At 61.9% G+C, this 24919-nt stretch overlaps 4 protein-coding genes across 13 annotated transcripts; 2 read left to right on the plus strand and 2 right to left on the minus strand.

Moving 5' to 3' along the window:
- Window positions 1–289: 289 nt before the first annotated feature.
- Window positions 290–9285, plus strand: CARNS1 (carnosine synthase 1). 7 transcript variants are annotated; one of them, XM_011381600.2, is made up of 10 exons: window positions 297–405; window positions 870–896; window positions 2191–2464; window positions 3223–3312; window positions 3565–4052; window positions 4284–4458; window positions 4550–4635; window positions 5197–5428; window positions 5521–5804; window positions 7037–9285. In XM_011381600.2, exons 2-10 carry the CDS (start codon window positions 894–896, stop codon window positions 8270–8272), a joined length of 2868 nt encoding a protein of 955 aa, XP_011379902.1. In that variant the 5' UTR covers window positions 297–405; window positions 870–893; the 3' UTR covers window positions 8273–9285. The 7 variants fall into 7 exon arrangements, with proteins under 7 accessions (XP_011379903.1, XP_011379902.1, XP_011379904.1 ...); XM_011381602.2 differs by lacking the exon at window positions 2191–2464; XM_023524108.1 differs by lacking the exon at window positions 870–896 and having other exon boundaries at window positions 315–402; window positions 2184–2464.
- A 1013-nt stretch (window positions 9286–10298) lies between these two features.
- RPS6KB2 (ribosomal protein S6 kinase B2) lies at window positions 10299–16297 on the plus strand. Of its 4 annotated transcripts, XM_011381604.2 has the most exons (15): window positions 10316–10477; window positions 10853–10893; window positions 10990–11110; window positions 11398–11466; window positions 12595–12742; window positions 13751–13808; window positions 13889–13989; window positions 14090–14180; window positions 14271–14361; window positions 14480–14587; window positions 15078–15140; window positions 15248–15325; window positions 15415–15522; window positions 15621–15733; window positions 15891–16297. In XM_011381604.2, the coding sequence occupies exons 1-15, from the start codon at window positions 10400–10402 to the stop codon at window positions 16069–16071; spliced, it is 1449 nt and encodes a 482-aa protein (XP_011379906.1). In that variant the 5' UTR covers window positions 10316–10399; the 3' UTR covers window positions 16072–16297. The 4 variants fall into 4 exon arrangements, with proteins under 4 accessions (XP_011379909.2, XP_023379878.1, XP_011379905.1 ...); XM_011381607.2 differs by lacking the exon at window positions 10853–10893 and having other exon boundaries at window positions 10299–10477; XM_011381603.2 differs by having other exon boundaries at window positions 10312–10477; window positions 14271–14587; window positions 15078–15325.
- Window positions 16298–16397: 100 nt separating this feature from the next.
- Window positions 16398–18679, minus strand: PTPRCAP (protein tyrosine phosphatase, receptor type C associated protein). Its single transcript, XM_011381608.2, has 2 exons — window positions 18388–18679; window positions 16398–17252 (listed from the first exon to the last, which is right to left on the minus strand). Exons 1-2 carry the CDS (start codon window positions 18388–18390, stop codon window positions 16635–16637), a joined length of 621 nt encoding a protein of 206 aa, XP_011379910.1. The 5' UTR covers window positions 18391–18679; the 3' UTR covers window positions 16398–16634.
- Window positions 18680–18873: 194 nt separating this feature from the next.
- On the minus strand, window positions 18874–24114 carry CORO1B (coronin 1B). The gene is made up of 11 exons (XM_011381609.2): window positions 24011–24114; window positions 23034–23236; window positions 22527–22649; window positions 22292–22421; window positions 21952–22133; window positions 21744–21863; window positions 21102–21206; window positions 20881–21026; window positions 20590–20647; window positions 19507–19785; window positions 18874–19349 (listed from the first exon to the last, which is right to left on the minus strand). The coding sequence occupies exons 2-11, from the start codon at window positions 23232–23234 to the stop codon at window positions 19224–19226; spliced, it is 1470 nt and encodes a 489-aa protein (XP_011379911.1). The 5' UTR covers window positions 23235–23236; window positions 24011–24114; the 3' UTR covers window positions 18874–19223.
- Between the last annotated feature and the right edge of the window lie 805 nt (window positions 24115–24919).

The raw sequence follows: 24919 nt of genomic DNA on the forward strand, positions 1-24919 counted from the left end.
TTCTCTGTCCCTGTCCCCATCTATATTTCTTTACCACAGCCCTGTCTGTGACCCTCTCTGGCGATCTCTGTCCATTGGTACCTGGCCCTCTATTCAACTTAGTCTCTGTCGCCGAGGCCCCGTCTGTCCCTCTGTCCCTCTCTGGCCTCTCGCGGGTCGGATGTTCTCCACCCCCAGGACTCCAGATCTCCTGACTGGCGGCGGGTTTCGGCGGGAGGGGCGGGGCGGGTCCCCTGGCGGGCGGTGGCCCGCGAGCCCGCGCCGCCTTCCTGGCACTGGGCATGCCCCAGGCGCTTCTATATAAAGCGGCGCTGCCTCAGCCCCGCGCTGTGTCGCCCCCGTCGCCGCGCCCTCACCCGGTCCGTGCCGCCCGCCGAACTTCACCGCGCCTCTGCCGCCCGCCAGGTACCCCGGCTCCTGCCCGCGCCCCGGAGAGAGCCAGGGAGGGGGGCTGCGGGGGCAGGGGCCTAGAGCACGGGAACCTTGAGCGCCCGCGCCCCCCAGCGGGACCCGCGACACTACTCGCCTCCACATACCCACGAGGGGACCCGGCACGCCCCCCGCTGGAAGGGCTGAGTTCCAGGACCTCCCAGAGCTGCGGGGCTGGAGCCCACACATCGCCCCATGATGTGTGAGCTCCCGGTGCAGGACCCATGGGTCCGGGTGCAAAAGTCCCTCCGCCTCCTTGGGGTGGGGGTGGGGCAGCCTTGGATACCTCCTGGCAGGAACAAGAGAGAGACACTGTGGTGGTCACCTCTCCGCCCTCAAAGTCTTAGGGGCTGGGCCGTGGAGGGGGGGGTCGGAGACCCCGCTGCCCTGCTGCCCTGACTCCTTCCTTCTCGTCTCTCCCTCTCTGTCTTTGTCATCAGGCTCTCAGCCTCTCCACCTGTAAGATGGTGAGTCTCCTCTGGTCCCTCCCCACAAATGCCGGAGTCTCCCACAAGAGGGAGGGTCCAGGAGGCAGCGTCTGGCACCCAGAAGCCTATCCCTGGGGGCTGTCCTGTGCACACAGCTCACACCCATAACCAGCTGCATATGCCCTCCCTTGCCTCCCCATTCTGTGCCATGGGACAAGCAGCTGCTAGGTGCCAGGCACTCCGTCTCTCCCCATCAGCCCTGGGAGGTGGGCACTGTTGGTCTCCTTAGGCATTCATTCATTCTGCAACATTTACTGAGCACCTACTATGCATCTAGCACCATTGTAGGGGTCATAGCCATGAACTCGGTCTGGGCTCTAAGGTAATTGGCCTTCTAAAGCAGGGCACCGAGGCTCAGAGCTTGGCGCTGGCGAGCTGGGATTCAAGCCCAGGTCTGAGGTCCAGACCTCTGCCCTCCTGGCCTCATGGAGCATACTATCTCCCAGTGACCGAGGTGATTCTCTTGGTTCAAGCCTCATCAGCACCCAAGGGCGGGACAGTGCAGGCACCTGGCACCCGCGAGGTCCAAAGAAACCTCACAACTTGCCCAAGGTGGCCCAGCCTGCCCACCCCCCGCCCCCGGAGGACAGGCCCACCTGTGTTCACACTGAGCCTCTGAGCAGCCCCTGTGGGAGTCAGCCAGCCTCAGAGAGGGGCAGGTGCATACGATGTCATCCAAAGAAAGCATTTTTGTGATTCAGAATATCTGAAAAGGGCTCCAGCTCCACTCCTACCAATGCCTACAGGCCTTCGAGGCCGACCTGGAGATGACAAGGAACAGATTCACCTACATATTCAGGTCTTGGCAGAACTCCATGATGGCAGATAGGTCACCAAGGCCAGAAAGAAATCAGCAGCAAACTGAGAGTGATTGGTTCATTTGTTCATTTATTCGTCTGTCAACATTTATTGAGCAGCTACAGTGTACCAGGCGCTGTTTTAGGTGCCAGGGCTGCTTAAAAAACAAAAAACAAAAACCTCTGCCTCTGTGAACCAAGCCAGGGCAGACCCCTGCGTGGAGGGGGTGGCAGTGATCCCGCCAGCAGCACACGTCTTTCGGCCCCCACCCCCCAGGACACAGCACATACAGTTTACAAAGCACTCCCACCTACACGGTCCTGGTCTTTACTCCCCAATCCAGCCTCGTCCTCTCCTGGTTCTTGGTACAGGGTCTGCCTGAACGTAACCCGAGGTTAGGCTTATATCCTTGGTGACTCAATGTACCCCTTGGCCGCCCTGCCCAACACCTACCACTCTGCCCCCCCGCCCCCAGCTCTCCCTAGATCCGCTGGGTCTGGAGTGGCCCTGCTCCCTGGGCTCCAAGGACCTGGAGGAAGAGGAGGGCCCATGGGGAGGAGGCTCTGGCCCGCCGCCCCCAGGTTACTTCCCTGGCTCCTGGCGCCAGGACGTGGGCCTGGACTGCAAGGGCTGCCCCGAGGGGGCGGAGGCCCGGGCCTGGACTGTCTACTACTACAGCCTCCTGCAGAGCTGTCTGCAGCAAGCTGGCCTTCCGGAGACCCAGGACCGCAGCCAGGTGCCCCGCACAGGTGCCTGAGGGCTCTATGGAGGGGGCTCTCCTGGGGGGAGGGAGGTGCCCACAGCCCAGCTTGCTTCCGGTCCCTGTGGAGGTCAGCCCCTTCCCCCAGCCTCTGGCTAGGACTGAAGCCAGGGAGATAAGCCAGCCAACTTCAGGAGGCAGGCATTGCTTCCAAGGGTCTCGGGTACCAGTCGAAGTCAGAGATCAAGGCTTCCCTCCACCCCGGAAGATCTGGCCCATGGGTTTGCAGCCCATGTTCTGTGGATTCAAAGCTTCTTAGAAGTGTCTTGGGAGCTGCTGTAGGGGCAGCTAGCGGTTGGCACCCAAGACTCCTCCCCCAGTTTACCCGTTTTACATATCAGGTGGTCACCAAAGATTTTGTGTGGATGGAGAATTCAAGGCTAGAATACTTGAAAAAAAAATCATAGCCTTGGTCCCATCGTATGGACTGGGAAACCAAGGCCCAGAGACTCCCCCTCCCACTGCACAGGGGCCAACAGTCCCACAGAAAGCCAGTGGCAGAGCTCAGGCTAGAACTCAGTTCTCCAGTCACCCAGCCTCCAGAGCCTTTTGAACCAGCTGCAGAGAGAAGGAAGCCAGCCTCCCGGGGTGGGGATGGGCAGCAGCTTCCCCTTCCCCCTCCAGCTTCCCCTCTGTCCCCGACTTCTTATCCATACCCGGAAGGGGCATGGGGCTGGGAAAGGGGCGGAAAGTCGGCAAGGGCAAGGGGAGCCCCGGGTGAGTTTAGCATTGTTCTCTTCCCCCGAGGCTTCCCTGGGGCAGAGGTGACCTTGTGCATTCTGGGATCCCCCAGCACCTTTCTGTCTGTGCTGCTGGAGGCTGGGGTCCAGAGTCCGGGTGAGTGTGTGCCCAAGTTCCCCCACCCCCTCCCACAGAAAGGGCAGCCCTGCCTTGGACCAGTCACATCCCAAAATACCCGCCAAGCCTGGCAACTGGCTGCATTCCATTGGACCAGCTGCCATGCTCTAAGTGGGGGTGGGTTCTGGGAGCAGCTGTTCCCCACTACCCAGGGGCCCTGGCCGGAGGTGGAGCACATGGGGGGGGCATGAAGCCTTCCCTGGCCAGCAACTCTCCCTGCTGTGCCCACAGGAAACATGCTTCTTTGCCTGTCCCCCGCTTGGCTGACGAAGGTGCCAGCGCCGGGACAGCCAGGCGAGGCGGCCCTACTGGTCTCCAAGGCAGTGAGCTTCCACCCAGGGGGCCTGACGTTCCTGGATGACTTTGTTCCCCCACGCCGCGCCACCTACTTCCTGGCGGGCCTGAGACCGGGGTCTGGCTGGGGTCGGGAGGCAGCTGAGCTTGCCCGTGACCTCACCTGCCCTACAGGAGCCTCGGCCGAGTTGGCCCGGCTGCTGGAGGATCGGCTGCTGACAAGGCAATTGCTGGCCCAGCAGGGTGGCGTGGCTGTGCCAGCTACCCTGGCTTTCACCTACAAGCCACCAGCACTGCTGCAGGGAGGGGATGCCAGCCCAGGACTGAGGCTGGTGGAGCTGAGTGGCAAAGAGGGCCAGGAGACACTGGTGAAGGAGGAAGTCGGGGCCTTTCTGCACTCTGAGGCCCTGGGTGATGCCCTGCAGGTAACAGGCTGCTGTCCCCAAGGTCTGTGCAGATGCCAGGAGGACAGGATGCGTGGGTGGTTACCAAGTCCTGCTGGGAAATTGTCCCGCTTTGGAGCCCTACTGCTGCCCCATCTCTCTGTGGCAATCCCCCGCCTTCCTACCTCAGTTTACTCATTGCTCCTATGGTATGACATCCCGTCCCACAGGTACGTGGGGTGGTGAGGAGGCCCCTTCCCCTTCCTGTTGCAGGTGGCCATCAAGCTCAGCAGCTGGCGCTGGCGGGGGCGGCAGGCGTTGCGTCTGCGGCCACGAGCAGAGGTGGGCATGGTGGCTGACACAGTGCTAGCATTGCTGGAGAAACTGGAGGAGGAGGAGAGTGTCGTGGTGGAGGCTGTGTGCCTACCTGCCCAGATGCCCTTCCCAGGTGAGAGCCGCCTGGGCAGGCCAGCGGTAGGAACTTGGCTCAGCTTCCTGGCTCTTCTGTGCTGGGCTCAGGCCTCACCATCTTCCCCTAGGCAGTCCTCCACCTGGCCCAGAGCTGGCTGTGCGGATCTGTGCTGTGGTGTGTCGGACACAGGGCGACAGGCCCCTGTTGAGCAAGGTGAGCGTGGCCCAGGTTCAGGTCATGACCCCGTTGCCATACCCCGGTCCAGCCCCACTGAGCTGAGGGTCCCTGAGCAGAGAGAGGACAGGATCTTTGAGGGAGAAAATGGGTTGCCTCTAGGAGGGCTCCAGGGTCTGACACTTTTCCCCTCCCCTCCTAGCTTTCCTGCACCCCTCCCACATCAGGAGCCCTGCCTGATACCCCAAGCTAGGGCGGAAGCCCGGGAGACTTGGGGACCCTCCTAGGTGCACAGCTGTAGGCCAAGCTGAGAGGAAGAGACTCAGCCCCGCCCTCGAGGAGATCCAGGGCTGGGGCACACCAAGGTGGCACAGGCCCGCAGGGCTGCAGGAGCTTGGAGCCCCCAGCTGGGCCTGAAAGCCTGGGCAGAATCCCTCAGGGGTCTAGGGACCCGTGTAAGTCACACTGGAGAAGAGGGCCTCTCGCACCTCCAGAAGAGTCTGGCCTGGATCTTGACACAGGGGCAGGTGTGCATGGTGTGGGGGGTGGTCCTGGGAGGGCTCCTCCCAGGGCCAGCCCCCTGAGCCACACCCTGCCCAGGTGGTGTGCGCCGTGGGCCGTGGGGACCGGCCTCTACGGCACCAGAACTCTTTGCCGCGGACGCTGGAGGTGGCGCTGGCCCAGTGCGGACTGGGTGAGGCGGCGCAAGTGGCGGTCGTGCGCCGGAGCGTCAAGGCGGCGGCCGAGGCTGCGCTGGCCGCTGTGCTGGCCCTGGAGGCCGGTCTGAGCGCTGAGCAGCGCGGCGGGCGCCAGGCCTGCACTGACTTCCTCGGTGAGTACGGGCGGCCCGGGACCGAGGCTGGGGGCCAGAGAGCGAGACCCGAGGGCGGCCCGCGCTGAGCCCGCGCCCCCCGCCCGGCCCAGGCGTGGACTTCGCACTGACGGTGGCGGGTGGCGCGCTGACTCCCGTGGCCTTGGAGCTGAACGGCGGCCTCTGCCTGGAAGCGTGCGGCGTGATCGAGGGGCTCTGGGCCGCCCCGCGCGCGGGGCTGGCGGCCGAGGAGGCAGCGGCAGCCGCGCCGCTGGTGGAGACCATGCTGCGGCGCTCGGCACGGTGCCTCATGGAGGGCAAGCAGCTCCTGGTGGTCGGCGGGGGCGGCTTCAGCAAGAAGTTCGTGTGGGAGGCGGCTCGCGACTACGGGCTCAAGGTGGGCGGGGCGCGGGGCGGGGCCAGGCTCACGCCTGCGTGGTGGAGGCGGGGCCTGCGGGGGGCGCGCGGTTGGGTGGGCTTTGGGGCGGGACTTGCGGGGGGCGGTCTCGCTGGGGGCACCAGATCCCAGGCGTAGCCCCGCAGCCCCACAGCCCCTACCAGGTTAGAAGTGTAAATTCTGGTCGCTCGTCCAATGCTGTCCTCGCCTGGTGTAAGAGGAGCCCGGGGTAGACGGGCTGGAGACGGGGCGCGGGCGGGGGTGGGGTGGGGTGGCGGGGCAGTGTTCAGAATTAGTGCCAGAACCCGGGCTTCGAATGCCAGGCTAAGAAGCCTGGCCCTATCCTGCAGAAAGAGCAGGTCCTTCCTTTTGAGGTTGAATCCTGAGGGCACAACAGTGGGTGCTGGGAGCAGCTTACAGATCCTGAATCAAGTTCACAGCAGTGGCCTTACACTACAGAATCTGGAGCCATTTAGGCAGAGTAGACATTCCTATTCCCATTGAATAGATAAGAAAACGGAGGCCAAATATCTAGTCTCTTCCTGGCCCCGTCTACTACAGTGGCCTCCTCCCCGCTCTCCTACAATACAACACCCCCTTGGCAACCCGCTCCTCCCGCCATTCCTAGGCCCCTTCGCTCCCTGCCTTGCGCACTGTATTCTCCACCTGGAATGTCTCTTCGCTCCTCATGCCGCCAAGTGTTACAGTGCAGACAGCCACCCTCCTCTCCCTCTTCAGGGGCTGCCTCTGCCCTGAGTACCAGCTGCTTTGTGTCTGTGTCCCCTCAGTGGGCAGTGAGCTTTGAGGGTGTGGGACCCCACTGGATTCCTCCGTGGGCATCTCCCAGGATCAGAACACATTGGGTGAATAATGACCAAGACGCTAGACTACCTGTCCCACGTCCCAAGCCCTGGCCAGAGTGAGGCTGCCTGTGGAAATGAGCTCACCTACCTGCTTCTCTCCTCCCTCCATCTTTCCGCTGGCTGGCTCTTACTCAGCTCCCAGCGTAAGCATCGCCTCCTTCAGGATGCCTTCCCTCCCCTCCAGGCCGGGTTAGGTGTTTCATCTCTGCACTTTTGTTATCCAGTCATCAACAGATATTTTTTGAGCACCTAGTACTGGTGAACTCATCTCCCCCGAGGGCCAAGACCACCTTCTGGGCCTCATCATCTGTCTCCCCAGCGCCCAGCACAGCTGATCTGGGTGTGTTGCCCTCCCTGTGGTTTCTGCAGCTGCACCTGGTGGAGTCAGACCCCAACCACTTTGCATCCCAGCTCGTGCAGACCTTCATCCACTTTGATGTGACAGAGCACCGGAAGGATGAGGAGAATGCACGGTTGCTGGCAGAGCTGGTGCGGGCACGTGGTCTGCAGCTAGATGGCTGCTTCTCCTACTGGGATGACTGCCTGGTGCTCACAGCCTTGCTCTGCCAGGAGCTGGGTCTGCCCTGCAGTCCCCCGGCCGCCATGCGCCTGGCCAAACAGAAGAGCCGCACTCAGCTGCACCTGTTGTGCCGCCAAGGCCCACCCTGGCCCTCGCCCTCCCTCCATGCTGTGCCTTGTTGCTCACTGGAGAGTGAGGCTGATGTGGAAAGGGCTGTACGCCAGGTGCCTCTGCCAGGCGTCATGAAGCTGGAGTTTGGGGCGGGCGCGGTGGGCGTGCGGCTGGTGGAGGATGCACCACAGTGCCACGAGCATTTTTCTCGGATTGTCCGAGATCTGCAAGGTGAGGCCGATCACCCTGGCATTGGGCTGGGCTGGGGCAATGCCATGCTGCTGATGGAGTTCGTTGAAGGCACCGAACACGATGTGGACCTGGTGGTGTTTGGTGGTCAACTGCTGGCTGCCTTTGTCTCTGACAATGGCCCCACGCGGCTGCCTGGCTTCACTGAGACGGCAGCCTGCATGCCCACCGGGCTGGCACCGGAGCAGGAGGCGCAGCTGGTGCAGGCAGCCTTCCGCTGTTGCCTGGGCTGCGGGCTGCTGGATGGCGTCTTCAATGTGGAGCTCAAGCTGACCAGGGCTGGGCCACGGCTCATCGAGATCAATCCCCGCATGGGCGGCTTCTACCTTCGAGACTGGATCCTCGAGCTCTACGGTGTGGACCTGCTGCTGGCTGCTGCTATGGTAGCCTGCAGGCTTCGGCCCGCCTTGCCTGCCCACCCACGGGCCCGTGGCCACTTGGTGGGGGTCATGTGCCTGGTGTCCCAGCACCTGCAGGTGCTGAGTTCCACAGCCAGTCAAGAGGCTCTGCAGGCTCTTCATGATGGCGGCCTGCTGCGCTTCAACCTATTTCTATCTTTAGAGGAGGCCCTGGTGCCTAGTGAGTACGAGGAGCCCTACTGCAATGTGGCCTGCGCTGGGCCCAGCCCAGCCGAGGCCCGCCTGCGCCTGCTGGGCCTCTGCCAGGGCCTGGGCATCGACGGGCCCCACTACCCCGTTGCCCACTTCCTGTCCCACTTCAAATAGCACTGGAGCTAGGAGAAAGGGGTAGAGTGCTGGAGGGGGGGACTGTGGTGCCTTCTGCCACCTGATGCTCTCTCTGCCTCTTCCCATGGCCCTGCCTCAGTCCTGGCCCAGCCCACCCCACTCCAAGGCCTCAGGTCTGTTCCAGAGTGGCAGAGCCATTTTGACACCAAGACTCCCCTGGGCTCAAGGGCCATAAAAGTATCTCCTGCCCTCCCAAAGTCCCCAGTCCAGCCCACAGCTGCCCCAGGACTCTAGCCATGGAGAATCGACGACAGCCGCACATACCACACACGTATCTCCCCACCCCACCCCCAGGGAGGCAGGAGTGGACCCAAATCCGGTCCGTCCTCCACACCTCTCCAAGTGTCTCCGCCACCTACAGGAGGAGAGAACCCGGCAGGCCCCTGGCCTTCGACAAATCCCAAGACAACCTGAGACTAAATCTGATGTCCTCTTAACTCTCGTCCCCTCATTTAACATATTTCAGGATGGTTCTAGAGCCTGCTGACAACTTTCGGCAGCACGCCTCCTGCCTCGTTTGGCCTGAGCAGTAGAAACAGGTGACCTGGGATCAGCAGTAATCGTCTCCCCTCTAGGTAGACACGATTGCCCCATTCTACAGATGAGGAAACAGGCTCAAAGAGGACAAAACCATTGCCCCAAGTTCATATCACAGTGGATGGAAGGTTGAGGAACAAGACGTAGGGTCCGAGTTTCTGCTTTTACTAAGTCTTACATGCCCACTCAGCTTCTAGGCCCTGCTCACCTCCCCGCCCTCATTCATACGTGGTCCTGAGACGTGTGAACACGCCCCTCCCATGCACCACGTATCTCCACCAAGCTTTGGTGCTTTGGCCTTTGGCACACCTAACCAGCACCAGCAGAGGAGAGTCTGCACGCCTTTCCTAAGTCAGGGGAGGCTGCTTTCAGAATTCGTCCCTCTGTGCGGCACAGGAGCTGTGGACAGCTCCATAAGTGTCCCTCTTCAAATAAAGGCTTAAGGTCTATGGAAATGTCCAGAGTCTGGGACAGGTTCTTGCAACTGGGATGATACCTCTCAGGCTCAGTAAGGTTGGGGGCTGGGGAAGGGAGGAGGGGGAGGTAGCTAGAGGATACCTGTGGTATCTAGAGGTAAGGATGACCATCACACTGGCCAGGCCTTTGGGTTGACCTTTGGTGGGGGCCTGCCAGGGGCACCCACACCAGGACCCAAACCTGAGGATCTGAGGGCGGAATTACGACCAGAGAGCCACATCCAACCAGATAACCCTCCTCCAGCCTGGAGACCCCTAATGTCTGCCCATCTGAGTTCATATCTACTCATTCAAGGCCTGGTCTGGCCCAAATTCAATCCCCGCAGAGCCCCACCCAACAAAAATCCATGCCCAAATTTAAAGTCGCAGACCCGGTTTGGTGTGTTCATTCGTTCTTTTAATGAAGTTTTATTAAGCGCTTATTCTGTACCAGGTAACTGGATTACTAAATGTGCTTAAGTTGGCAACCGAGCAAACTCCAGCACAAGTCCATGTTAACAGATGGATCGATGAGACACAGATCTTTTGGGGCGAGCTGGGTGCGGAACAAACACTGAGTGAATGCCCTAACCTGCAGAATCCTCGAGCATGGAGGCATGTAAGGGAGACCCTGATGCAGTTGCCTCCCTTTCAGGGGCAACCAGGAGACACGGCCTGCCTCTTACCATCCAGCCGGCAGCACAGAGTTCAACAGGGCTGGGGATTGCATTTACACTCATCTGTATGCGCTTCCGACTCTGCTCCATCCAAACTCAAACTCTCCCAAGAGCCAACATGGGCGCTTCCCAGCCGCCCCTCTCCGCTCCCGCTCGCCGGTTACTGTGCTGGGAAGACCGAAGGTCTCGCCAAAAAAGGGTTCCGTAGGTTTGGGAACCCCGGCCCTCTGGGACTACAACTTCCGAGAGGCCTTGCGACGGGCGCCATGTTTTCGCCTCGCCAGGCTAAGCGGCCCCTGGAAGGAGGGCGACGCTTCTTGCGTCATCGGCGCGCGCGGCCGCCGTCGCGGAATGATAACGTTCCGTTTTGGGCCCGGGCTGTCAGTCACAACGCGGCCAGGTCTCCCGGGCGAGGGGCCCGCGAGGCGGGCGCCGCCATGGCGGCGGTGTTTGACCTGGACCTGGAGACGGAGGAAGGCAGCGAGGGCGAGGGCGAGCCAGAGTTCAGCCCCGCGGTGAGTGAGCCGCTCGGGCGAAGCTCGATCCCGGAGCCATCCCCATCACCCTGGCGATGCGATCGCCTCGCCTCCGCCGACCTAGAGTGGGCTCCGCCGACCTAGAGTGGGCTCCGCTCTTGCAGTCCCCGGTCTTTCTCAGATCCCGACCCCTATTAAGCTCTGACCCCAGCCTCACCCCGACCTGTCTTCCAGGACCCCAGCCCTTCCCCTGATTCTTTCTCCCTTTTCTGCCCTTGGCTTCTCCTCCCCAGTCATGGCCCATCGCCTGCCAGTTCCCATTTCTGACCCCTTCCTCTCCCGGGCCAAGCAGTCCAGCTTGTGCGGGAGGGATCCTGGCACCTCCCTCGCCTCTTACCCCTCGGTTTCTCACAGGACGTGTGTCCCCTTGCCGAGTTGAGGGCTGCTGGCCTGGAGTGAGTGAGGGTCGTGTTGGGGGAGGAGGGAATGGGCTGGGGAAGGGGGTCTGGGGAGTATGGATCCTTGTCTCTTTTAACTTCCTGTGTCCACAGGCCTGTGGGACACTATGAAGAGGTGGAGCTCACTGAGACCAGTGTGAACCTGGGCCCTGAGCGCATTGGACCCCACTGCTTTGAGCTGCTGCGTGTGCTGGGCAAGGGGGGCTATGGCAAGGTACTGGCCCTCCCTCCTGCCTCCCCGGCCTCACAGCCTCAGCCTTGCTTCAGCAAAGGGTTCTCAAGACAAATTCCATTTATAAATCAGCAGAGCCTCTGATAGAGCCCAGAGGCGAAAACACAAAGGAGAGAAAGGCAGATCCTCTCAGAATCAGACTTGAACTGTTTACTGCCCCACCCTTGGGTGGGCCTAGGCCTCTCATCCAGATGCCAGAGCTTCAGGGTGGGGCTTTTTGAAGATGGGATGTGGAGGGGGAAGTTGATCCTGTCTTCCCTGCCCTACAGGTGTTCCAGGTGCGAAAGGTGCAGGGCAGCAACTTGGGCAAAATATACGCCATGAAAGTCCTGAGGAAGGTGAGTCACTCCCTCGGCCACAGATCTTCACCGAGTGGCTGCCATTCCCGACGCCCTACACCAGGCTTTGGGAAGACAGCAGTGAGCATAGCAGAGGACATGGTCCCTGTATTGGGCATTTGCTGGTTTATCGTCAATCGTAATTACAGTCATGTGCCACTTAACGAGGGCATAGATTCCGAGAAATGCGTAGTCAGGCAGTTTCGTCGTGCGAACATCACAGAGCACACTTACACAAACCTGGGTGGTCTGGCTTGCCGTATACCTGGGTTGTGCGGTAGAGCCTACTGCTCCTGGGCTACCAGCATGGAAAGCGTCTCGGTGTGCGAAACAACACAAGATTAAATCCTGTGTAAGAGAATGGTGTCATCGGGAGGCACAGCAAACACGAGAAGTATGAGGCTGCTGCTGGCGTAACAGCACACTGTTTTCCAGCACGTTCTTTTTTATAAGTAAAAAGAATATACTTTAAAATAGAGATAAAAAATGTAGCCCATAGGTAAGCCAGTGGCAGTCATCTATTATCGTTATCGAGTATTGTGTACCCTGCGTAACTGTATGCGCCATACTTTTATACGACTGGCAGCCCAGGAGGTTTTTGGCGTCAGCATCACACAAACACATGAGGAATGCGTTGCTCTAGGACTTTATGCCGTCACCAGAGGATAGGAATTTTCAGCTCCATTATAATCTTGTGGGACCACCGTTGTATATGCGGTTCGTTGTTGACTAAAATGTCATTATGTGGGGCATGACTGTGTTGTTTGCAGTAATTCTCAACCATGGAGAGTTTTGCCTCCCAGGGGACATTTGGCAACACCTGTATACATTTTAGCATCACAACTAGGGTGCTGCTGATATCCGGTGCACAGAGGCCAGGGCTGCTACTAAATATCCTGCAGTGCACAGGACAGCCCCCTACAGCAAAGAATTAGCTGCCCAAGATGTCAGTAGTGCCAAGGTTGAGAAATGCTAGAGGACAAGCCAGTCCTTGACAAGAATGATTGCTGATAGCAGCAGAATTATGGAGAAATACATTGGAGTGATAGAGGGTGACTGAAGGATGATGGCTGGAGGGACAGAAGGAGCCCTGAGTGCCCACCTTCTAACCTATCCCTGCCTCTCCAGGCCAAAATTGTGCGCAACGCCAAGGACACGGCACACACACGGGCTGAGCGGAACATTCTAGAGTCCGTGAAGCACCCCTTCATTGTGGAACTGGCCTACGCCTTCCAGACTGGTGGCAAACTCTACCTCATCCTCGAGTGCCTCAGTGGTATGAGTGCCCGTCTGGCCAGGGGCATGGGTGGGGCCAAGGAGCCAGCACTGGAAGCACTGGGCGCTCTGGGGAGGCCTGGGAAATGTGGCGTGTAGATGGCTAGGGGGCCATCCATCTGTCTGTCCATTCATTCATTCAGCAAATGTCTGTCCCGCACCTATTGTGTCCCTCACCTGTGTTGGGTGGGGGTGGATGGGAATGGTGGGAGTTTGTATAGAAGTCTAGAGGGTGGTTTTATCCATTTTCTTCATGTCCTGTCCCTCTCTCCTGCGTGTCCTGCATCCAGTCAGGTCCCAGATCCAGCCGGGTCATTCTCTACAGTGTCCTGCATCCTCTCCACTCTCTTGGGGGAAGGGGAGAGGCACAGTTGCTCCTTAACTTAGACTCACCATCTCCTAGTGTCCCCACTCCCTCCCAGGGTCGTCTCAGAGGGTGGCATTGTTCCCAGCACTGCTCAGAATTCATGGCTCCCTGTAACTGCCCAGAAAAAGCGTGGCTTCCTGTTCGCCATGGAGCAGTCCAGGCCCGCTTTTCCCCCGACCCCGTCTGTACCAGGTGGGCCCTGTGAGTGCCATTCCCTGGGCTCCATCTCAGCATCCCCTTGAAGTCCCATCACTGCCACAGACTTCTGTCCCCTCACTTTGGGGTTAATTTTATCTTCCTTTGTCTCCTCTGTGAGATTTTTTGGGTTAAGCTCTCGAAGCTGTGGTCTCGGTTTGGCCTATTAGAGCCATTGTGTGCGTGTCTGTCTCCTCACTAGACTGAGCATCCTGAGGGCAATGGCTGGGTCTCTTCATCTCTGTGTCCCCAGCTTCACCCAGCACAGGGCCAGGCACCGAGTAGGCGTCGGTAGATGTTTGCTGAATTGAATTGAACCCCCACGGCAGCTCTGTGAGGCAGGTAGGGCGGGAAATACGAGCCCCACTCTCCCCAAGAAGAAACCAAGACTTGGAGAGCAAAGGAGCTTGGTTCCAGCACACAGCTGCTGACGTGTTTGAGTTGCAGGCGGCGAGCTCTTCACACATCTTGAGCGAGAGGGCATCTTCCTGGAAGACACGGCCTGGTGGGTGTTACCTCCTGCCTCTCTCCGGGAAGGGGGTGCTCCCGGGGCACCCTCGCCTTCACCCTGTCCTGTCTCTGCAGTTTCTACCTAGCAGAGATCACACTGGCCCTGGGCCACCTCCACTCCCAAGGCATCATCTACCGGGACCTCAAACCAGAGAACATCATGCTCAACAGCCAGGGTGCGCACATGTGCGGCTGCAGCTCCCGAGTGGACATCTTGTGGGAGGGCAGATGGCCTGCGGGGTGGCCTAGGACCCTGACCGCCAACGTTCTTCTCAGGCCACATCAAACTGACGGACTTCGGACTCTGCAAGGAGTCGATTCACGAGGGCGCTGTCACCCACACCTTCTGTGGCACCATTGAGTACATGTAAGGGGCAGCTGCAGCTGGCTGGGCCCAGGGGTGGGGAGGATAGCCAGGAAGGGCCCGGCCCAACTGACGGTTCCACCTGGCCCCCAGGGCCCCTGAGATTCTGGTGCGCAGTGGCCACAACCGGGCGGTGGACTGGTGGAGCCTGGGGGCCCTGATGTACGACATGCTCACTGGATCGGCAAGTCCAGCCTCCTCAGGAGGGCAGGAGTGGGGGCGGGAGGCGGTCTCCCGCTCAGGGCAGGGGCAGTGCCGGTGGGAGGCCCACAAGGCTCCTTTTACCCTCCACCCCCCTCCAGCCACCCTTCACTGCAGAGAACCGGAAGAAGACCATGGACAAGATCATCAAAGGGAAGCTGGTGCTGCCCCCGTACCTCACCCCGGATGCCCGCGACCTCGTCAAAAAGGTGGCCGTCGTCTCTTCTCCCAAGCCCTGCATGAGTCTCTGAGTGTCTCTGGATTGTGGCGAGCCAGAGCCACCCCTGCTGTGTACTGTGCCTTTGGGATGGAGGAGCACTGGGTTTGGGGTCCCAGACATGGAACTTGGGGCTTAGCTGTGACAGAGCAGCCACTGACCCGGAAAAGTCTAGTCTAAATCCCAATCTGCAAACTTCATGATGAGCTGTCCGTCAAAGGGCACGGGAGGGAGGCACCTATGCGAAATGGCACTCACCACAGCGCCCTGGGGTGATGCGGCAACCACGTGCCTTGGTGAAGGCTTCATGGGACATGGGACATTGGACCGAATCCCGGGAGACCTGGAGTGTCAGTGGAAACCACACTCCAGAGGCCTTCTCTCTCCCCGTATCCCGCACTCCAGCCAGCCCCTAGGAACATGGGGGACACGCGAGGCAGTACCCGTCCCCCAGACCCTCACCCTCTGCCCTTGTTCTGCAGTTTCTGAAGCGGAATCCCAGCCAGCGGATCGGGGGCGGCCCCGGGGACGCTGCCGATGTGCAGGTGGGTCTGGGGTCACCACGAGGGGGTGGGGCTGTTCGGGCAGAGAGTTCCTGAGGGAGCCAAGGGGGGGTGAACTGGTGGCATGTTTGGGGGCACTGTACCCACAGAGGCACCCCTTTTTTCGGCACATTAATTGGGATGATCTCCTGGCCCGCCGCGTGGACCCCCCTTTCCGGCCCTGTCTGGTGAGTGGAGGTCCCACTGGCCCAGAGGCGGGTGGAGGACCCCTGCCTTGGATGCCCCCTGACCCCCCCCAGCTCGGGTCTGCCCACAGCAGTCAGAGGACGACGTGAGCCAGTTTGACACCCGCTTCACACGGCAGACGCCAGTGGACAGCCCAGACGACACGGCCCTCAGTGAGAGCGCCAACCAGGCCTTCCTGGTGAGGTCTGGGGGCCCAGTGGTTCTGGGGACACGTGCGGGGATCGTGACTGAGGAGTGGTGCGTGCTGAGCACCCCGGCCCCCCCTCTACCCGCCAGGGCTTCACATACGTGGCGCCCTCCGTCCTGGACAGCATCAGAGAGGGCTTCAACTTTCAGCCCAAACTGCGCTCCCCCAGACGCCTCAACAGCAGCCCCCGGACCCCCATCAGGTCGGTACCTCAGGGCAGAGGCGGGCAGGAGATCAGTTCCAGCTCTGGCTCTGCCAGCAGCCCTGGGGTGGGTGGGCACCCAGGCAGCTGGGGAAGTCAGCCCACCTGCCCGCCCTGGTGCCAGTAGGTGAAGACTCTGCCTTGGTTTCCCCTGCAGCCCCCTGAAGTTGTCGCCCTTTGAGGGGTTCCGGCCTAGCCCTGGCCCACCGGAGCCCATGGAGCCCCCTTTACCTCCTCTCCTGCCGCCGCCACCACCCTCGAGCACTGCCCCTCTCCCCATCCAACCCCCCTCGGGGACCAAGAAGTCTAAGAGGGGTCGCGGGCGCCCTGGGCGCTAGCAGGCCGAGTAGGGATGAAGACAGCTATTGGGGCCCTTCCCTGCAGGCTGTGAGGACAGTGGGACCCTGGGGCAGTCCCAGAGATCGGGGAGTGTCCCGGGGTACTGGAGTGAGTGTGTGAGAGCATGTGTCTCTGCTGGGGGTGGCTGTGCCCCTGAATCATGAGCGTGAGGGGCTGCTGCAGCGGAGCTGTGCCCTTGCAGAATTAAAGTATCGCATCATGGCACTGACTTGGCTCCTCCTTTGGCCTCTGGGGACTGGAGTGGGTGGGGTTGTGCCTGAGGAGCCCCTGCTTGGGGATGAAGGGTCACTACAGGATCCAGAACCACGGGGCTGGAGGGGTTTTATTTGAGAGGGCTGCCCAACGCCCCTGGGAACGGGTGGTCCTTCCTGGAGGGAGTGGGGATGTACAGCTTTGGGGACAGCACTGGGGGGAGCAGAGTGACAGTCTGAAGTTCTCCGTGTGGGGATGTGGGTGACAGTGGGTCCAGGGCAGGCTGCGTCCAGTCACGGCGGCTGGGGAAGCGGAGGCACGGTGACGGGAGCGTGGCCCAGGGCTGGCCCTACAGCGCAGTGACGTGCAGGCCCTGGCCCCCGGCTGCCGCAGCACTGTCGTCCCAGGCCGCGCTGCCGGCAAAGGCGTGCAGGTCGCTGAGCAGGGCCTCGGCACTGCCTGCCGAGCCCTCTGGCCCCTGGGAGCTGAGGCCCAGGCCGGCTTCGGCGTCGCCGTCGTGTGCTTCCTGCCCGGGTTCTGGGCCCTGCCGTGGGCGGGGCTGCTCTCCACACTGCTGCTCCTCTCCCTGGGGCTCCGCCTCGTCCCGGTCCCCATCCAGGCTATAGTTGTTTTCTACGTCCTGCTCATTCTGCCACTCGGGGTCCTCATCTGGTGACCCTGGCTCAGCCCGGGCCCGAAGCCAGCGGCCCGGAGGGCTGGCCCAGAGCAAGCGGCGGGTACGGCCCCAGAGTGCGGCGCCCAGGCGCGCTGGGTGATAGTAGCCCCCCGAGTCGCGGCTGAGGCGGCACCAGGCCAGGGCCAGGCCCGTGACCAGCAGTAGGAGCAGCAGCAGCAGCAGGACAACAGTGACAGAGCTGGAGCCCGCACTGTCCTTGGGACTGCCGCCTGAGCCCAGGACCCCCGGCAGGGCCAGCAGTGTCCCAAGCCCTAGGGCACAGGGCAGGTCCTGTGGGGAGACAGACGGGGGCTCACCACCTGGGCTGGGGACCAGGCCGTGGGCAGGCTGGGTGACTGGGACCTCCATTGCCTTTTGGGCAAAATGGGGACAAACGGAAAGCCCAAGTCCTTAGTCAACAAGGCCCTGTGAGATGTGGCCGCTTCCCTCCCTCCCACTGCTCCTTATAAGCCCGCTTGAGCAGGGGGCCCCTGCCTGGAGTGTTCCATCTGACTTCTTCCTCCCAGCCACATGGCTTACCTGCTCACCTCAGCTCAGAGCACAGCAGTGAGGCCAGCCGGGCCTGGGTCACCACCCTGACCTTTCTCCTACAGCCCCACCCAGCCTAGCTCTACTCCTCCCCACCCCAACCCAGTAGATAAGCTGCTGTGTATTGGGTTTACTGTTTTATCTCCCTGGACCAGAATCAGCTGCAGGAAGAGAGGGATCTGTCTGGCTCAACCAGATGCATAGTAGGTGCTCAATAAACATTGGCTGTCAAATCTCTGCCAGCGGGGTGGGGGAGCCTGCAAGGCAGGTGTTGGGGCTGGCTCTTCCTGAGGCCCTGGATGGAGGAACCAAACCCATGACAAGCGTTTAGCCTCCACTTGGCTGGGCCCCTCGGACTCCTGTCCCTCCCAGCCCCTGGGGACTGCTCCACTGCTGCCCCAGCTGCAGTGTTTCCGTTCAATTCAACTTTGCGTCCCTGGGGGCCTTGGGCTGAGGGAGGCGGGTGCAGCTGCCAGAGGAAGCCTGCGGTCGGAACGAGGCAGGTGGGGGTGTGTGGGGGGAGGGGTGCTGAGGCACAAGCAAGACACCCCTCGCAGGCTGTCCGCCCAGGCTGCAGGGATGCAAATGGGGCTGTGCCCTAGTCCCAGCTCACGAGCAGCGGAACAGGTGAGGGTCTATCAGGGGTCTCGAAGTGGGGCTGGGCCTGGAGTGGGGCACATGGGACCACATCCTGAGTCCCAGGGAGGCCCAGCTTCTGCCCCATGCCCAACCTGGCTCTCGCCTCTGCCCCAACTGGTTTCTTTTGCCCCGGACCCCAGTAGGGGGAATCCTTCCTTAGCTCCCAGGTCCAGACATTCCAGCCCTGACCTCCTGTCACCCCCCCCACCCCAAGGCCCCAGCGGGCTGCAGCGCTCACCATCAGTCTGCGGGCCTCTCAGCGCCGGGCGCCCACCTCCAGCTCTGGTTGTGCAGAGTGAGAAATGTGCTCTCGCGCTCAACTGCAGCTAGGGGTTACTTGACCCGACGCTTCCGCTTCCTGCCTGTAACACCCAACCCAGAACCTCGCTGCCATAGGCCCCTGGGGGACCTTGGGCTTCTCCAGACCACCCTGACCCACGCCAGAGCCTCACAGGTCTCACTGGGCGAGGTTGGTGCTCTGGGCTCTGTGACCAGGCCTCCGAGAGGAGGGACTGGGCACCCAGCTCAAAGTGGGACACGGCCCTAGAGATTCCCACATGTCTTCTGCCTCAGCTCCTTCCTGGCAGAATTCAGGGAAGCTATGGCTGTAGGGGATGCTCACGGCCCCAGCCTTTCTCCCAGACAAGACCCCTGCGGGCCTCACCTGTCTCCACTTCGACTTCCTCTCCCAGCCCCACCTTTGCAGTAGAGTGGCAAACCTGGCTTTTAGAAAGTGAATTTTATTTGGAATGAAAATATAGAGCCCATCCCTCCCACTCCTCCGGGAGGGAGCAGGGGGCGGGTGGGCGTGTGGAGAGAGGGTCCCTCACATAAGCTCGCCTTGGTACAAAAATCCTCCACAGTAACAAAGACAAAAGCCAGGCGGTGGCTCCAGCCTGGCCCACAGGATGGATCAGGGTGTGGGCTGGCCCCAAGCCTGCCCCAGAGGCCCTCGGCAGGGGGCAGGGGGCAGGGGGCAGCCAGCCATCGGTGTGGCCTGCCAGCAGAGGCTGAGTGAGAAGTGGGTGGAGGAGGAGGAGGTGAGGGGGCGTGGCATCCACTGGGCCTATGGTCCTAGGCGTCCCCATTCTCCATGCGGCCCAGCTGCTCCTCCAGGCGGCCGATGCGCTCCCCTTGCTCCTTGACCAGCGCTCTCAGTGCCCGCAGCTCCCGCATCACCTCCTCCAGTTTCCCAGCCTCCTGCAGGGACATTGGGGGGGGTCAGGGGTCACAGAGCTGCAGCCCTCCCCAAACCTACCACCAGGCAGGGGCCTGAAGCTCAGAGAGGGCCGGCAGATGGCTCAGGCACACCGCACACAGGGCTTCCCCAAACCACCTCACCCTGTGCGGCACGTACCCCGGCCCCAGCGAGGCTGCTGCTGGGGGCAGTCGTATGGGTGGAGGTGGCAGGTGTGGAGGCCGCCAGGCGCGCGGAGCCCGGGGCCACAGCAGGCCGGCTGTCAGACAACACGTTCCGCCGGCTGACCTTCAGGTCCCGCTGTTTGCTGGGCACGTAGGCCTCCCGCAGGGAGATGAGGATGGGGTCGGCGTCGCGCCCGCTCACCCACTCCTCTGCCTCCAGGGCCGCCTCGGGCCCGGCCGTATCAGGGTACAGGTCATCCTGGAAGAGGTCCGACTGGGCAGAGGGTGGGGGAGGTCTGGATCAGCTGAAGGGACACCGTCACGGTCCTCTCGTCTGGACCTTTTCACTCTCCTGGCCTCCGGGCCTGCACCCTGTCAACCCGTTCTCCAGTGGCCTGGCCCCAAGTCACGTTTCGAAACTGAAAACTTGCCCTTCACTTCCCTTCCGCACACTGCCATCCCTCTGAAGCCTTCCCCAGCCTTCCTAAGCAGCGCCAGCTAGGGGGCCTGGTGGGACTCTGGGAGCCACAGCTGTGCCCACGACTGTGAGCACCTGGGGCAGCCCTGTGAGCCTTGTTCGCAGCTGGGCTCCCTGGGACGCGCTTGGCACGCTGAATGGTGCGCTCAGCAAACGCTGGCTGCAGAAGGATGAAGCACGTCCAAGGCTCTTGGCTGGGCATCTGAGGCCCAGCCACATGTGGCCTGATCCCCTCTCCACGGGGGCCTCCACTGCAGCCGGACTCCCTGTCCCTCTCCATTCCCACCTCTGTGCCCTTCGCCTGGCCTACTGCCCACCCCTGGAGGGCCCTGCACCAGCTGTGTCGTCAGCTGGCTTCCTACAGGGAGACCTCCAGAGCTGTCTCCTTGAGGCTTGTCCAGGGCGGGGCCTCAGCTCACCCTGCGTCTCATCCCAGCTTGCCCCCTGCGCAACACAGCCCAACACAGCTGGTGTCTGTCCAGCTCACTGACTGTACCCATACTCTGCCATATTCCATTCACAGGCCTCACCCGGGTCACCCCTGAGTGGCCTGTTTGCTAGAGGAGGGAGCGGGTGGACAGGGGAATGGGGTGGCCTCACCTTTCTTGGCACAGTCATGACAATAGGCTCGCACTTGCGCTCGTGCAGTTTGTAGAATCTGGAAAGGGAGAGGAAGGAGCTGCGGGTGGAATCTTCCCAGCAGCCCTCCTGGCTTCCTCCACTCTCCACTTCCAGGCCTCACTCTAGCACCTTCCAGAGACTGACCCCTGACCCTGGGGCCTTCTGGAAGCCTCTTATAATCTGACCTCTCACCCTGATGCCATGGCCTGGCCCCTGCCCCTCAGGCCACCCACCTCCCCCACAGCTAGCTGCCTTGGTGGCCTCTCTTACCGGGCGATCTCGCACTTGCTGACCTCCAGGCCCCTCTTGGGCATGCTGCCCATGCCCCTCTGGGGCTCCTTGCTGGTGAACGTGTTCAGGAAGTGGATGTAGGGGGGCTCATCTGTGATCTCAAAGTACCGGATGCTGGAATCGCCCTGTGGGGTGGGAGGGGGCAGGTTTCAGCGCTCGGGCACCCCTCCCCGCTGCCCCACGAGCCTGCCCAGCCCTACCTTGCCACAGACGTAGACCACGCTGGTGTCAGGGTCGTAAAAGGGCAGCAGAGCCCCGTTGCTCGAGTCCAGCTCCTGCAGGGCCATTGGTTCCTCGAGGTTCTCCTGGCACGTGGGGGTAGGGGGCAGTCAGGCCAAGCCAGAACCTTCCCTCTGCCTACCTTGCACAGCAGCCAGCATAGCCCTACCAGGCCAGTGGGTTCTCTCCCACCTCTAAGACTACCCGCATGGTGTGCCCCGCCAGGCCCGCCCGGCCCCTCTGCTCCCAGCCTACTCTAGGCCTTTAGACAACTCCCAGGTGTCTGAGCGAGTGCTGAGAGTCCCCGCCACACAGGAGCACCAGCCCCTGTCTCAGGGGACCCTGGAGGTCATGATACAGAAGTGTAGGGCTGTGCATGGAGCACTTCAGGGAAGCGCTGGGAGGCTTCCTGGAGGAGGGGCTCTGCATTGGGCCTGGAAGGGCTGCTGGGTGGAAACAGGCAAGCAAAGGAGGGAAGGCGGCAGGGCTCCGGGTCCTGAGAGCCTCAGGGGCCAGGCTGAGAACCCGGGAACCACAGGCCTCTCCACGGTGACCCCTGATCTCCTTGCCCAGGGTGGGACCTGTCTCAAGCCTGCCCCCTCAGGCAGGGCATGGCCACTCACTGGGTCCCAGAGCGCCAGCTGCCGCTCGCTCATGCGGCTGAAGCCGGTGGTGAACACCTTGCCATCCGCCAGGAAGATGGCCCGCATGGGCCGGGCGCCCTCGTGAGCCTTCTCCCGCTCCTGTCAGGGGGACAGAGTGGTCAGTGCAGTGCCCCAACAGAGCCCCTTGGCCTGTCCATTGCCATCCTCACCCTCTAGGCCCACGTACCGACACCAGGATGCCCCGGCGGGGGTCGATGATGCGCACGCTCTTGTCCTTGCAGGCGGAGCAGAAGAGGCTGCCGTTGCGGTTCCAGCTGACATTGTAGATGAGGTCGGGGTGCAGGCTGTCCAGGCGGTACAGCTCCTCCGCCGTGCCCACGTTCCAGATGAGCACCACATTGTCACAGCCTGCCAGGCAGGCGGCCATCAGCCCACGGTCCCCTTCGACCACCCTCCTGGGACCGGACCCAGCCTCTTGCCCGCTGTGGGCCTCAGCTTTCCCTTTTGTCAGATGGGTCTGGGGGAGGGTGTGTGTGGAGGGGCGGGGGCAGGGGAGAGGTGCAGACCTGCGCTGAGCAGCACATTGCGGGCCGTCGGGTGCCAGGTGACGATGCCCACTCGCTTGGTGTGCCCCTCCAGCACCACCACGGGCTCTGTCAGTGGGGAGGCCAGCCCATTCTCTGGGATCTGCCACACCTGTGGGAGGGGCGAGGCCACCAGCTGATGCCCCTGCTCTGCCCTGCCTCCCGCAGCCTGGAACCATACGTGTGACCCCAGTCCCATCAGAGCCCCACAGCTCACCATGACGGTGCAGTCCTCCGAGCCGCTGGCAATGACTTCATCATTGTGAGGACACCAGTCGATGTCCAGGACAGGTCCCGTGTGCCCACACACCGTTGGGTAGGCCTTGTCAATGCGGCCCGTCTGTGGGCACGAGGGAGATGGTCAAGGAGGATCCAAGGCCCCCAGGCTCTGTCCCTCCCAGAGCTTGTGTTCCCCTCCATGGAGCAGGAATGAGGTGCCCGGCCCAGCCCACAGGTGTCATTCCTGCTGTGACTCTGCCTCTTCCTGGCCCGACTCTGCTTCATGGGCATCACCAGGTGAGCAGGAAAGGTGTGTGGCCTCTGCAAATGACTCTGTGGCAATAAAAGCCTTTATCTGTGCTAACACCTCTAGGGCAGTAAATCTGGATTATGACACCTTCCCGGCAGTGTGGGGGGCAGTGTGGGGATGGGCGAGATAAGGGACACGGAGTGAGTGAGTGGCCAGGCCGCCTCCAGTCCTGCCCCCAGCCCTGATGGGCCCCACCTTGTTTAGAGGGAGCACCAGGAAGGCGCCTCCACCACTGGCCTCCACAATCACTGCCAGGAACTTGGGGTTGACAGCGCAGAAGGTGCTGTCCCAGGTGACACGGGACACTCGGATGTCCTCATAACACTGGTCATTCTTGACCGGCTGCCCAAACACATGCCGGAATTTGCTCTGCCGAACCACTTTTCGGAAGGACATGTCTGCGGGAAGGAGAGACCTGGTAAGCTCCCATCCAGCCTGACAACCTCCACCCCCCCAGGGGTACCTGAAAGGAGGGGGAGACGACACCACTGAGGCCTAGTCATTATAACCGGCCAGGCTCTCAGTGTCCCCCTACAGAATGGGGTCACAGGAGCAGATCCTGGCTGCCCGCCCCCAGGGTAAAGGGGGAAATGCCGGCACTGTTGAGTTCTGAGGGGCTTCGCAGGACCCTCTGGGCCCCCCTCCTGGCTCTGGTGTTTGTGTGTGGTGGGGGGGAGGTGGGAGGGGCAGAAGCCAGAGCAAGCTCAGCAACTCCGCGGTTCCCAGTCAGTTCCCAGCAGGCTCCTTTCTGCCGGGGATCTGGAGGCCGGGTGACAGGGAGGATGGACAGAGGAGGCAGGGACGGTCTCCGCTGTGGGGCCGCGCTAGGCCCCAGCTCTGAGTCCCAGGGAATGTGCAGTGCACGCAAGAACGTGCAGGGAGCCCCAGGCCAACTCAGGGGTCTGGCGGGACTGGGCGGGGGTCGGGACGGCGCTCCCAGCGCAGAGCATCCCAGAGCCGCCTCGGACCGGGGTCCAAGGTGAACCAGGAGCCCAACTTCCAGAGACCCCGGCCCCGGAGGAGAGAGGGTGGGCGGCCAAGGAGAGGTGGGACTGAGGGTGGGGCGCCGCGGAGGGGGAGGGCTCCTGGGATCCGCCACCCACCCCCTCCAACCCCGTGGCTCCGCCCCAGTCCCCCTGCCTGCACCCCCAGCCCCAGCCCGCTGCGCTCACCGGGGGCGCCAGGGACTGTGGCACCGGCCTCGGGCGGCTCCGGATCCCAGTCTCTGGGAAGCAGGAAGCGGGAATCAGGAAGTGACAGAGGAGCTGGGGGCAAGGGGTGGGGGGCGGGGCGGGGGCTCGCGGGGGCGGGGCCGAGGTCACGCGCGGGGGGGCGGGGCGGGAGGCTTCGAGCGCAGCCTGGAGGCCGGGAGCGCGGCTGCCCGGGGCACGGGGGCGGGGCCTGGGCGGGGCCTGGGGAGCCCCGCCTCCACAGACTCTGGAGTCTCTCTGAGCAAAGCCGGGAGGGCAGCGACTAGGGTGGGGTTGGGTCGGGAGAGGTTGCAGGTGAAGGCTGCAGCGGGTCCTCAGGCCCGGGCCCTGCTCCCCTGCTCCTCGTGGTGGCCTCCTAAGGAGTCGCCAGGAATATGTGAAGCCCCGCCTTCCCAATCTCCCACCCCAATGCATACTTCAGGGTCCCCTAGTCCACCCCCAACTCCAAACTATATTATCTACTTGGATAGTCCACAAATGAGCGTGCCTCTTTTTAAGTTAAAAAAGTACACACTCTTGGTTAAGAATGTAAATAAAACAGCGGCGTTTTAAGGGTGGAGTGGAAGGCCCCAGCCAACCGGTTCTTCACGATGAACAACCCTTGGTCTCACCAGGCCTTCTTAACAAAAATAAAAATGGGGCCGCGCCCCCCAGGTCCCTCACTATTTCCTCTCTTTCCTCAATCATCTCCCACAGGACCAGGAGGTCAGTCCACAGACCTCTCTCTCCTAGCCAGCTCCTGTGACAAGGAGGGCTTAGGCATCACTGTAGGTCTCACAGGCAGATTCTGCTCCCTCTACCTGGGGCTGGTGTCCCTGGGGCACTGGCCACCTCCGTCATTCCTGCTCTAAGCATCCACTGCCCTAGGTG

Source organism: Pteropus vampyrus, unplaced genomic scaffold (assembly GCF_000151845.1).
Source record: "Pteropus vampyrus isolate Shadow unplaced genomic scaffold, Pvam_2.0 Scaffold446, whole genome shotgun sequence".
In the NCBI taxonomy this organism is placed as follows: Eukaryota; Metazoa; Chordata; class Mammalia; order Chiroptera; family Pteropodidae; genus Pteropus; species Pteropus vampyrus.

What these genes read in the sequence shown, in the direction of transcription:
- RPS6KB2 (XM_023524110.1), top strand. Translation starts at nt 10,314, where the DNA reads ATGATAACGTTCCGTTTTGGGCCCGGGCTGTCAGTCACAACGCGGCCA. An exon ending in GCAAGGGGGGCTATGGCAAG is followed by an intron (nt 11,111 to 11,397) that starts GTACTGGCCCTC and finishes CCTGCCCTACAG; the next exon opens with GTGTTCCAGGTGCGAAAGGT. An exon ending in CATCCTCGAGTGCCTCAGTG is followed by an intron (nt 12,743 to 13,750) that starts GTATGAGTGCCC and finishes TTTGAGTTGCAG; the next exon opens with GCGGCGAGCTCTTCACACAT.
- CARNS1 (XM_023524105.1), top strand. Translation starts at nt 2,898, where the DNA reads ATGGACTGGGAAACCAAGGCCCAGAGACTCCCCCTCCCACTGCACAGG. An exon ending in GGCTGGGGTCCAGAGTCCGG is followed by an intron (nt 3,313 to 3,564) that starts GTGAGTGTGTGC and finishes CTGTGCCCACAG; the next exon opens with GAAACATGCTTCTTTGCCTG. An exon ending in GGCCTGCACTGACTTCCTCG is followed by an intron (nt 5,429 to 5,520) that starts GTGAGTACGGGC and finishes CGCCCGGCCCAG; the next exon opens with GCGTGGACTTCGCACTGACG.
- CORO1B (XM_011381609.2), bottom strand. Translation starts at nt 23,234, where the DNA reads ATGTCCTTCCGAAAAGTGGTTCGGCAGAGCAAATTCCGGCATGTGTTT. An exon ending in CAATGTGCTGCTCAGCGCAG is followed by an intron (nt 22,134 to 22,291) that starts GTCTGCACCTCT and finishes CCTGCCTGGCAG; the next exon opens with GCTGTGACAATGTGGTGCTC. An exon ending in GCAGCCTCGCTGGGGCCGGG is followed by an intron (nt 19,350 to 19,506) that starts GTACGTGCCGCA and finishes ATGTCCCTGCAG; the next exon opens with GAGGCTGGGAAACTGGAGGA.